At 46.9% G+C, this 12,331-nt stretch overlaps 1 protein-coding gene across 1 annotated transcript in view; it reads right to left on the reverse strand.

The window, feature by feature from the left end:
* Positions 1-12,331, reverse strand: part of LOC128720759 (fat-like cadherin-related tumor suppressor homolog) — a 79,665-nt gene that overhangs the window by 35,255 nt on the left and 32,079 nt on the right. Inside the window, exons 3-7 of the mRNA XM_053814453.1 lie at positions 10,201-10,307; positions 9,871-10,078; positions 8,609-8,670; positions 7,579-7,734; positions 919-1,065 (exon numbers count right to left, since the gene is read on the reverse strand). Of these exons, the coding sequence (XP_053670428.1) occupies positions 919-1,065; positions 7,579-7,734; positions 8,609-8,670; positions 9,871-10,078; positions 10,201-10,307 (680 nt within the window). The remainder of the gene's footprint in view (positions 1-918; positions 1,066-7,578; positions 7,735-8,608; positions 8,671-9,870; positions 10,079-10,200; positions 10,308-12,331) is intronic.

Genomic DNA, 12,331 nt, shown 5'->3' on the forward strand with positions numbered 1-12,331 from the left:
TCAGCACGCTATCAGTGCGAGAGTTTATGCGAAATAAGTTTGGTAAAGAAAATTAGTCATAATCTCACCGAAGTGGGAAATTTTATTCTGTTTTTCGTGCGAAAATTTGCACCGATTGGGATGTTTGTAAACAACTTTTATGACATTCCGACACCACTATCGATAAGCCACAGCCACCTTTAATGCTACTGCCGCACCGGGGAATGTCCCGTGGGAGACGTGGGAAACTCATCATACATCCTCATACGTCGTAAAGCAGCCACATGAGAGCAGGGTGTGAAGCCAGTTTCAGATAATCAGATAAGCGACATAAACCGGTACAGGTACGGTTCGCCAGTTCCGGAGCACGCGGTCCAGCTGAGGTTAATTAATGTACAAATTATTAAGCAATGAGCATAAAATTTGAAAAACATCTAGTAGAGAAACAACAAGGTGGTACTCCGAGAACTAAATTGGGGGCTTTCTCGGATGTAAGAAACGGGTATGTAACAAAATGACGACAGCGATAATATAACCGTTCCTTTGTAGCTTTGTAGCATCTAATGCACCACCTAAGATACCAAGAGAAGCATACAAAGCGAATACGACCAACAAAGCATAATGGACATCAACACTACATAATACGACTATATTTAGTTTAAACAATCTGCCTGAATTTCATACGAGAGATTTACTTTAAACTAAATACAGCAACAATACGAATAAATAATTACAAGCGTAATACTGAAATTTCAAAACGAAGCACAGCTATTATGAGAAAAAGTGCGAAGTGAAGCAGAAAATGGTTCGAAACGAGCTAACAGAACATGATAACATCAACGATAGCGAGCCAAGAAGGGGTTGCGGAATAGAATGCTAACTGATTAAAACGTTCAAGACGACTAGGAAATGGAGACGCATCGTCAGCAGCATCATTACCCGAAAGACGACTTGCAGATCGGCGAAGTTTTTCTCCGGAAACGATTCCCACGTGGCCGCATCGTCGAGTCCGACGTCCGGATCGGATAGCATCGGTTCCGTCAGCTCCAGTTCCGGTGGTTCGTAGCCACTGCTGGCGTAATCATTCTATTATCGCCGTCCCGCCGGGCCAATCGGATCGGGTGAGCAGGTTAATCGAGCGGTCACCGAAACCGGCACGAAGAATGAGCCATTGGGCCATGGATATATATTACAATGACGTTGCATGTGATTTGTTTTTGAGCAGTACATGTTGCAATCGGTGGTAGCGACGCAAAATTTACAGCCAAAGCCATCGAAACAGCGGAAGAAGAAACGATGTCGAACGTCGATTTCGCGGAGCACATTCAATGGACAGAACGGTGCATTTGGGTATGTTTCGAGGTGTCGAAGTGTCGCAACAGGTCGGTAGAAGTGTTTTGTTCAGTTTGAAGTTGATGTTGTAGAGGTGGTTGTGTTTCGAGGCACGCGGTGGCCGAAGAGTTGAATAAAAAGAAAATTGTAATATATTTATAAAGTGTGAGAGAGAGAGAGATTGAAAGAGTTGCGTTATTGGTTTGTTGTTCGGTGGAATACGCGACAGGACATAAGACAAGGCGACGGATCGTGCAGTAATGAAGCAGGCAAAACTGAACATAACCAATAGAAGATTGAAATAAATATGCAACTGTAATGTTTACCGATGATCGTTGAGTTACTTGCAACCGTGACGGATGAACTTGTGAATTAATGTGAAACAGCGAACTGACCAAGGAAATGTTAACGAGTTGTTGATGACGCACAGGATGTATGTGTGGGTGTGTGTCAAATGACCGACAAGAAATGTTTGTTTGGGAAACGAACAAAATGAGCATGAGCATCCAGTAAATCCATTCGAAATGTGTGTCCTCGAATCCTTTCAGTGGCGACGGGACTCCCTGACGCGGATAGTGCCGTAACGAGGGTGCAATCAGTAGAATTGGGGCTGTTTCAAAAGCACACGATCATGCATCGATCGCCGAGAGCTGATTGGTGCATTGCACCCGTGGTGCTTAACGCGGAAACGCGCTTGCACCACGAGTGGCCAACGATGGCTACCCTAATCCACTGCCATCCGGGCACATCCGTAATTAATTTCCCCTCGGAACATTGATCGAGTGTCGGATACGGTGCACAAATTACTACGCCGTACGGAACGTCGCCATGAGCCAGCGACACCTGCAGCGTCATCCGGTTGGGAGTGGCCCACGGCCGAAGGCAGAGAAGCGAAGGAAAAAGCCCCTTATTGAGGTTGGTGTTGCGCGGATGCCGGAGGGATGGGACTCGACAGCAAAATGACCCGTGGGTTTCCAACCAACTCCTGCCGAGCCCATTATGCACAGATCATAATCATCGTCAAAAAGCAATCCCGATTCGATGCGATGGTCTGCTTCACCGGCAGGCACGTGGCCAGTGGGCGTAAAGGATGCACCGTGGCTACCGGACACGCTGTCAGCAGTGTCATTGTAACCGTGATTATCACCTCCATTGTCGTCATCGACATCGGAAGCATCTCTCTCAGCTCGACCGCTACGAGGCAGTGGCAAAAAAACCAACACTCGAAGAACACATAGGAAACCCTATCTACCGTCATCTACTGAACGTTCCGATGTTCACGGTGTACCAACATTGTGATCCGAAGCGGCTATTGTTTACCGAGAGATACCGGCATCGCCCGGGCAGCACTTGAAGCCGTATGCCGATCGTTCGGGACGATGGTACCGTCATGGAAATGGAAATGACAGTCGTTGTTTTGCCATTCGCTGGTCATTGACTGGACGTAGTTAAGCCGGGCTCTTCGCACCATGGTGGATTTTGCAAGGAACATGCAAAGGGAAAGTTTCCTATCATTTCGCTCTTCTGCAGCAGCACAATTTCTCTAGCAAGATATTGACGCTCCACGACCGTGAAACGAGAATTACTGCTGTTTAGCTGTCAGTATAAAAAAATGCCGTCTAGTTGCTATCATGCCATAGCTGTGATGCAATGCTGTTCCATAATATTCCAGGAAAAAAAAATTAGTGGCTGCGCGCATCACATGAATTAGGTTTCAGGTCGGAGATTTTCGACGTTTTCGGTTCGGTTTTTCAATTCCAGCTATTACGCACTATTCCAGGAATAAGTGAATATTTCGAACTCTTCCGGACGTATAACGTTTGGTATCAGTGAACAAAATAATCAATGCGAAATATGAACTGCATGTTTTCGATGAACAGCGTGTTAGCATTGTCTGCAAACTAAAACTCAGCCATTCTAGCGAATGCCCTGTAATATTGATTTCCATAAAAGACTATCAAATTTCAACAACCATCGGTTATCGAAAGTCAACAAACTAACTGACGCGTGAAACGTGATGATAAACTCTAATGTTGTATTTAGCGGGGGCGCATTAAGAGATCTCAATCAAATCGAGAGTAATTTATCATTCACATCGAACGATATCATAATTTCGTTAGTGGGCGGAACGCCAAAAACACCAACATTCCTCATTATTTAATGTTTCTAGGTATGCTGTGATGCAATGCATACGGAGACATAAACATTGTAGGGTGCTTTCATGCACGTTGCAAAGCGAATTTGGAATTTAGATTGCGTAATTGATGTTTGAATAATGAAATAGAGCTTTTGTTGGACACCATCGTTCATCCAGTGGCTTCGTTAGTAACACATCATCTCAGGTATAAGCTCATTGCAGGTGTATGCAGTGTTGCTGAAGCTTTTTTAAAAAAAGCACTACCTCTCATTCTACATCATATGTAGATTTTCCTCGTGGGCGTTGTGTAAAACAGCGTGAGTAATGCTGTTCCAACCACGAACGAAGCTGTAAGTGATCTCTGGACCGCATAAACACCACCCTCTCTCACCTGCGGGACTGATATATTATTCAAAACTGGCCCCACATTGTTAGGCGACCAGATTTTGGCCAGTGCGCTAGCGCGTTGCGGAGCGCAACATATGCGGCAGGTGGGTGTGGAACCTCGAGCAAGAAAATATTACCCCCGGGGAATGTGCGTTCGTGTAGGCATTTTGCATAATTTAGAAGCATTTTGTAATTAACGACCGGCACACTCGAGACGGCGTTCGAAAGAAAAGCACCATCGAGTGTCCTATGGTGGCTGGAAGGCGTAGGGCGCACGTGGCGAGAGAAAGGGCATTATGTTCGGTTGATTTATTTTTATTATAGGCTACCAGCTCAGTAAAGAGTACTGGAAGAAGGAAAAAACCCCAGTGTACACATACATACGCACGCACAGCAGCTGAGGGCGCCTTCAGCGTATGTGTATTTACACATTGCGCAACGGAAGTACCCTTTCGTGCAGCGAATGCTTTGTGAGTGTGTAATCACAAAAAGGGCTACCGGCGGGTGGAGCTTTCCAAAATAAACGAACGGTGGACGGCGAATCAAACACCGGCAGGCACACCAGTGTTTATTTTAAGGCACACCAAGGAAATTTCACCTTAAAGCCCAACCGACCACGCGTGCCGATCGTGTTATTTTAGTCCTTTTGAATTTTCCCCCGAACCGTTGGACCGAATTAGCCCTCGAAAAGAAAACACCATGCTTCGCTATTAAAGCCACACGCTCAAGGGCTTGCTTTGGCAGCAAAGCAAAACGATTCGCTGCGATTCGCTTTAATTAGCACGCTCAAGTCGAAGCCTCGTAATTGCTTCCGCTCAGACGAGGAAAAAAGAGCGCCCCGTGACGGTTATCGGGAGCCCCGAGCAGCCCTCCTGAGCGTGAGGCCTGGGATGCGGTCATCCGGAAAATGACTTCTCTTATCATAATTACAACTATCGCCGCTACCACCAATATCCGGTCGCATCAATCTTTGAACCTGTCGGACCGCATTGCACGCCGATGGAGACGCCTGGTGGCCGTTGCGATAGTGGACGAATCAAGATCCTGGCCAGGGTCGGGAAGGTCGCTGCATCACAGCGAGCACACGAAAGCATGTTCTTTCCGAAAACTTTCCCACTCTAATTGAAATTCAACTGCCGTCCCAATTCAAGTTTCCCCCAGCCGCTGGTTCACTTTATCATTCAATTAATCAAACCGAAAGAGTTTTGTTCACCCGTTCCGGGCTGTACCGCTTCATCTTCTTCGCACGTTGCTGACGGAGCTTTTATTCGTGAAGTGGTAGGCCTAAATAGGCCTCATTTTCTGCCGTTGCTTTTCACTGGCGATGGGAAAAATTGTCACCACACCAGGCAGGCAGGAAGAGGCAGAAAGTAAGCGAAAATAACAGGAACACGGACAAAAAAGAAGCGCTCCCGAGTGGAACAACATCAATAACATCGCATGATAAATCATTCGGTGTGTAGGAGTTGTGCGAGTGTGTGTTTTACCGTGCGCCCGGTGACCGGTGTTTGTCGTACATCGTTTCATCGCTCATTACTTAATGCTGGCGCAGGGGGGCGAAACTGTGGGCTCGGCACGTTGCGGTAGGGTCGAGGAATTAATTACCCGGAGTTGATTGAATTATTCATCATCAGGACATGAAAGAATACGTCAGCGGTGGTTATTCAACCGGCAGGAAGCTACGAGGATTGGAGGCTTGTAAGAGGCTTACAAAAAGCGATACAATTTAACAGATAGGCTTTAAAGTAACGGAATGGTGTATGAGAAGAAGATTGCCAATGAACGTAGTACATGATATTTTGGGCTTCCATATTATAGATTTTAGTAATCAAGAAAAACCCCTTATGTTATATGGAATGCCAGCTTTAATTATTATCCATCAAGAGTCATGGTTGGCGTCTTTTGCTGGCATGTATCTCCTTAAAAACACCACAAGGATTCCTCTTCACAACGCAAAGCTAAACTTTGCTTCCCAACACTCCCAATGATCTAATTCCAATGGGCTAAAACCAAGCCAAATGTCATTGCATGTGGCTCGAGTCATCCTTGCCGAATGTTGTGCAATCGACCTCCACGTGTACGATCCACCGGAAGCTGAACAGACCATAACATGGCCGTGTGAAACTCATTTCACCGTTCATTCGGGAGAAAATCGTATCGAATGTCACATCTTTTGGCTGCCCGACACTGCACGGAGTGCAATTTTCCTAGCATGTGAGTGTACAAACAGCGAGCAACCACGACATTCTGGTCTGGACGTGTTCGGTGACGGTAGCCAATTCTCACCCGACTCTAGCCCAGAGCCCCCTAATGATGGCGTGTCTCCATTAAACCCGGATGTTATTATTTTCTGCTAAATGAGATTTTAATGAGTGAGCCATGCCGAGACCGAGGCCAGTTGTTGGCCAATCGTATCTCTATAGGAGCATGCCGGGAGAGAGCGAGAGAGAGAGAAAGCTGGACGACCAATTCTCACACCTTAAAGGTTATCGGAGACACTCGGTGCTCGGAAAGGTTTAAATTCGCCCCATTTATGTACTTGGCAAAAATAAATCTCTGATAAAACTGTTGTTGCGTTTTTTTTCGTCTTTAATAAGTCCAGGCGGAAAACTCTACAATTTGGGTCCAAAAAACAGAGTTTCGCTATACTGAAAACTATCCCCGCGATGTCACACAGCAGCACTGGATCACAATTTTCATCGAGAGGATTTTCGGGTAAAATTTAGGCCTCTCGAAAAAGGATTAACGCTTTATGAAACTAATCCCCGCATTCACGCCTAGACCCACCCGCAAGCTTATGCAACCGTTTTGTGGATTGTGCGAACCCACGGGAAGTGGGCTTTATTATCAACCGCGTGCTGTTTTCTGCCAGTCCGCCCGGAACGATGTCCCACATGTGCACGCCTGAATATAGGCTTGTTTATGAGGCCGTAAGCTCGAACCGGAGAACCTCGAAATCCTTGTGGCTCCACCGGGTAGTTCTTTTAATCCCACACACTCGCCGACCGTAAAATCCTTGCAACCAAAACGACAAGCCACACACGTAGGGTTTGTGTGAATCGAAAAATGAATGCCACAAAAATTTCGCACCTCCCGGTTATGCCACTCTAGGGAATGATGCGACCGCGCACGACGACAGATGGCAACCGCCGCTGCCGCATGCATTAATGGCAGCTACGGTGAATGCAGGACGCGGATAACGCCAAACACAAGACACATAATCGACGAGCGAGAGCAGCTTAACGTTCGACGGATTGTACGGCCCGGGCGCGAATATGCACCCGGCGGCCCTCCTGTCAGGATGTCAGAAATGATTAATAGATAGCGGGGTCGTCCCGAATTCGATATGCGAACACCGTGAAAGTGGGGCACATGCGACGATGATAATGCGTTCGTTGTCGAGCTAAATGGACCTGTGCTAGGATACGTGAATGGGACCATATCGGGCTTTGCGTGGGAAATGGGTAACGTAGCCGTGAGTTACGTGGTATGTTGAGTGTGACGTGAATGTGAAAGGATAAAATGTAAAAGAAACAAAACAAAAATACCAAACATAGAGGATGCACGATTGCGATAATTATTTGACAATCCGCACCCATTGGGATTTTGCTCGATTCAAAAGCGAACCCTCGCGCAGGGAACGAGCTGATTGTGGTGCGTGGATTGCAAAATAACGACCGAACCGAACACCGGAATGCAACGAGCACGTTTACAACACCGGTAGTGGATCGAACCAAGCTTACCTGAAACAATGGTTGGTCGATTTTGGCGTTGGCCGGGATTTGCACTTTGTACATTTTCTGATCGAACTCGGGCGCGTGGTCGTTAATGTCCTCGACCTGCACGACAACGCGCGTCGTCGACGAGAGCTGCGGCTCCCCGTTGTCCATCACCAGGACCTGCAATTAAAATGGCATAAAGGAGGAAAAGTTAGTGCACGGCCGGTGAAAACGTCGAGCGGAAAGACTCGCATGCGGGTGGAAAAGCTCGGAAAAATAATCTACAACCTGCGACCGGGCGCCTCCACCAGCGCATTTGGCCCGGCAGGAGGCAAATTAATTTTGTACCGAATGATTAATGAGGCCGCCAGCGAGGCCGGTCCTTATCACGGGTCGCGTTCCGAGATTGTGCCGAGCTTGGACCGGAAGCTTTCGTCACCAGGCTGATAGGGTAGGAGTTCGGGGGTTTGAATGATATGGTGGATTACGACCGAGCGCTCCATGGCACCTTCTATTTGTTGTCGGAAACGTTCGCCGTGTGCGTGGGAACGAAGCTATTGGGTTTAAAACTCACGTAAATTCAACCACGATGAGCTTGCGCAAAAAATCACACAACAGAGTGAACCTTTCTTGAGGTGGCAATTGTTCACGGAAATCGTTGATGGTATCGGAAGAAAAATAGTACCGAAACAAAAGAGGCAAGCTTCTTTTTCGTCGAAAATGTAAATGGTGAATACTTTGACCAAAAATGGTTCTTCCAACCGGTTTTATGCTTTAGTGCAATGGGCAATGTGGAATACGGAATGAATATTGTAGCTTATCACAAATTTCCAGAGAAGGAATCAATCAAAATACTCAATATTTACTCTGCTCCAGAAAATTATCGCGTAAAACTCAATTATTATCAATACATTTAAAAAATGAAAACGATATTCAATTTCATATTGGACCAATAATGTCAGTAGCCAGAATTTCTCGATTCTTTGATGGACTGTAACGTTTATAAAAAAAAAACCTCAAAAAAGTCATTCATTCGCATGCCATCCGTACTTACCTCGAGTATGTGCTCCGGTTGGTTTTCGCGATCCAGCTTCCGCGCGGTGGTTGTAATTAATCCTGAAACGAACACACAAGCACACGCTTCATTACTATCAGAGGTAAATTAAGCGAAAGCAAAAAACTTATCAACCGAAAGCGGACAGCTTTAAATATTGGTTCGACAGTACGCAATCGAAACCACTCGATGGAATCCATCGCGACAGACCGACAGAAGTACGCACTCCATATCCTGCTTCCTTTAATCTACCGCCGAAGGGCAAATACATAATTCAGCAACAACCATCCCTCTAAGAGATCGAAAGAGGGCGGTTTCATTTCCATCGCTCCGTTTGAAATGCAATCCGTCTTTTGAAGCGTTGAGTGAGCGGATTGGCATCGTCCAGACCACCGCGTCAGCCAAGCATCGCTCCGCAGATGGCAGTGTTTTTCTTTCAGCGAACATTTTCAATCGAACCGACGGGGAAATCCGTTTTCTTTGGAGCACTTTTTTGCGGTAGCTCGATTTCCATCACGCACCGGACAGGTGGGTTTGGAATTCGAAATGGAATTTTCTCCCGCCGACGGGTATGGAAGCCACTTTGCACAACAAGCTGGACACCGCGTGTAGGGCAGGGTTTCTTGAAGGAAAAAGACATATAAACTACCATCCCATTCGTGCTCAAGTGAGTTGTAAAGGGTGAACTTGAAGGCCAACCTGCTCTTCATGGCAGTGCCACCGGCAACGAGCGAGTAGTAGCGAGCGATCGACCGTAGTCGATCGGCTCAAACCAAGGGCCTTCGCCAACCTAATGTAACTCTCGATTTAGCTGTTTCAAGCGGTCCTTGATGGGGAGATGCTTTACGTTAGACTAGATGGTCAGGTTCGTCCCGTTCCACCAGGGTCGTTTTCTTCAGTAGGCAACGTCTTCTTCGATTAGAGCGAGTTTTTCATGTCACTGGATACGGGGCGAGCACAGTGCAAGCAACAAAAGCCGTACCGGCATCGTTAACAGCCCGCGGACGTATCGATCAATATTTATGGGCTCCGTCGCTATTGTTCCACAGGAGCCGACTTTTATGGGAAAATAATTGAATTTTAAAAGTGCATTTTCTTGCGTTCGGCTCGAACACTAGCTCGTCGACGCCTTGTGGTGTCGAGATTTATCCAGCTCGAGCTTCTTCAGAGCCAGCTGATGGTAATTAAAATGGCAACCGTAAATCGCATTCTGCTATAGGGTGGTATCGGGAGTATGGCCCGTTAGGCATCAGGATACTCACCACTGGTGCTGTTGATGGCGAAGTAACCTTCCGGGTTGCCGGACGTAATGCGATAGGAAATCTGCTGCATCGAATCGATGTCCCGATCTTCGGCCACCAGCTGCAGGACCTTCACACCCGCTGGGCTGCTCTCCGGCACCGACGGATAGTAGACGGCGTCCTCTGTCAACGGTACGTTGTCGTTCTCGTTCTGCACCTCGATGTACACCTGCGTGAGATAGCGATTCGGATTGGCGGAGGGAAAAAGGGCGATAATGTAGTGGCGCGGTTTTGAAAATCGACGACGACAGCGAAGGAGCTGCTAACGAGTAGCTCGACTTGGCGACTTACCTGGACGCAGGAGTGCAGCGGGACGACGGCCTGATCCTGGGCACACACCTTCAACCAGTAGCTTGGTTTCGTTTCCAGATCCAGCGAGGCGAGCGTGCGAACCGTTCCTGCAAAGGAGTGCGTGAGAAGGCGAGAATAGAAACGTTAATGCTAGAACACATCAGCCTCACTTTACTATCGAAGCAATCAAGCTCGTTGTTTTCGAATGCGGTTCGGCTCGGTTTGTAAAACGAGCCAACGATGGAGCGGTAAATTGAATCGTAAAAGATGTATGCGTTATTTGTAAGCACCGTCGAGTGGCATTGAGGCTTTGAAAAGAAGATCTTAGGCGAGTGGCTCCTTAATTAATCAAACCCAGGCGGCTCGACTGGCAAAGTAATGTAGAATTGATTAAATTGCCTCAACGGTTTGAAGTGTTGCGCCTGTGGTAAATCAATGGCACATCATGTAATAAGGACGTTATAAACTGCGGCAGTTGTTCATTAGAAGTATATAAGTAAGCTAGATAGTAAAACTGATCAATGAATTAAAAATAAATGTGCTTTGGTAATAATAACTTTCATCCAAATGAATGTAACTTACGAGACTAATACAAATTCAACAAACAACCTTACAAAAAAATAAACTATAATTTTGTTTTTCCTGAGATCTTTTTAGGGTACGGTGTAAGAACAATCTTACGAAAAAAAGTTTACTCACAGCACACCGTACACACGGTAACCACAATTACCATCATCACTTGCATAACCATTAACTTGCCACAAATTTCGTGCGAAAAAATCATGATCTACGGCTTCCATTCGCGTCCCGGCTTACTTGAAGTCTCACGAGTGAACTTTTCTTTATGACGGACTTCCCGCTGATCAGTTTTTCCCGGTGACGGACGTTCACCGAGAATGGGAAAACGTTCGGACGCTCCAGCGCTGTAAAATGCTCATTGAATCTCGACGAACGAACGAACGGGGCGCAGAAGAATCCATGGGGCGGTTCAACGAAAAATTCATCTTCCTAATCATTTGCAGCCGTTTTGTTCCAGCAATCCCACGGGTAATGGGAGAATGAGATGCAGACAAAAAAGGAGGGCGAAAACCACCATATTGGGCGTGGAAAAGGTTTTTCTTTTGTGCTGCCTTCTTGCTGCCTCATCTGGCACCTGCTGCTCGTGTGGCTTCCAGCGGTCGGTTCATTCGCTTCGCCGCAATACGCGGGAAACATTGTAAGGATTCACCAAACGCGCGTGGACAGACGCAAGCATGGAAATGGAAACCGGGTGGAGTATAAACCAAAAAGAGCCTCATTCCAGCCGTTCCAGCGTCTTAAAAAAAACAAAATGAAACAAACGCTAGCAAGCATAATCTTTTGTTTCCTTCCTGCCGTTCCCGGACATTTATTTTTGTTCTTTCCGGCGTTTTGTGTATATGATTTCTACTTGTTTGCGTCTCGTTTTCACGCTCACGTTGTCATTTCAACTGACAACCAACGTGGGCCAACTGACCGGCGGTTGCCTTGAATATGGGTTGGTTGCGTCGTGCGGACACCGCGGTTCGCTTTGGTCAGAAGATGAATGTCATTTCGTTGACAACGATCCACCACCGAGCCGGGAGGCGATCGTGTGCAACGCGCACGGAATGGTATTTTCAGGGATTAGCGTGATTACAATGAGCGACAGGACAACTTTCGCCCACTCCAGCCGTACTACGACGTTCCCGGGTCAGGCCGGAGCAAAGCGTTGAAAGCGGTTTTCCCCACGACGACGATGATAATGATAATAAGTAAAAGTCGTTCGGCCGGTGGAGGATTCGCAGAATACGTCGTCGCCTGTCAAGGAGCTGCCATCGACGGGTGGTCGATGTTTGGAGGAAAAGACGCTCGTCACGGTCACTGAAGCGAAGATAATGTAGAAGAGGAACGAACAAAAAAAGCTCAGAACCATCCTATCCGTCCGGAACTGCTGCAAGCTAAGAAACAATAGCAAAAAGCAAGCAATATCTCCTTTGGGAATGTGTGTCTATGCGTCCCCATCTGGGGTGTCTGGACTGGTGGAATGGGTTTAGGGTTGTTTGAGGTGGGGTGAAAAAGTGATCCAACTGGCGGACATGAAATCGAGCATCAATTCGTCAGCCCTCGTCTG

The sequence above is a fragment of the Anopheles nili genome, chromosome 2, assembly GCF_943737925.1.
Source record: "Anopheles nili chromosome 2, idAnoNiliSN_F5_01, whole genome shotgun sequence".
NCBI classification, from domain to species: domain Eukaryota; kingdom Metazoa; phylum Arthropoda; class Insecta; order Diptera; family Culicidae; genus Anopheles; species Anopheles nili.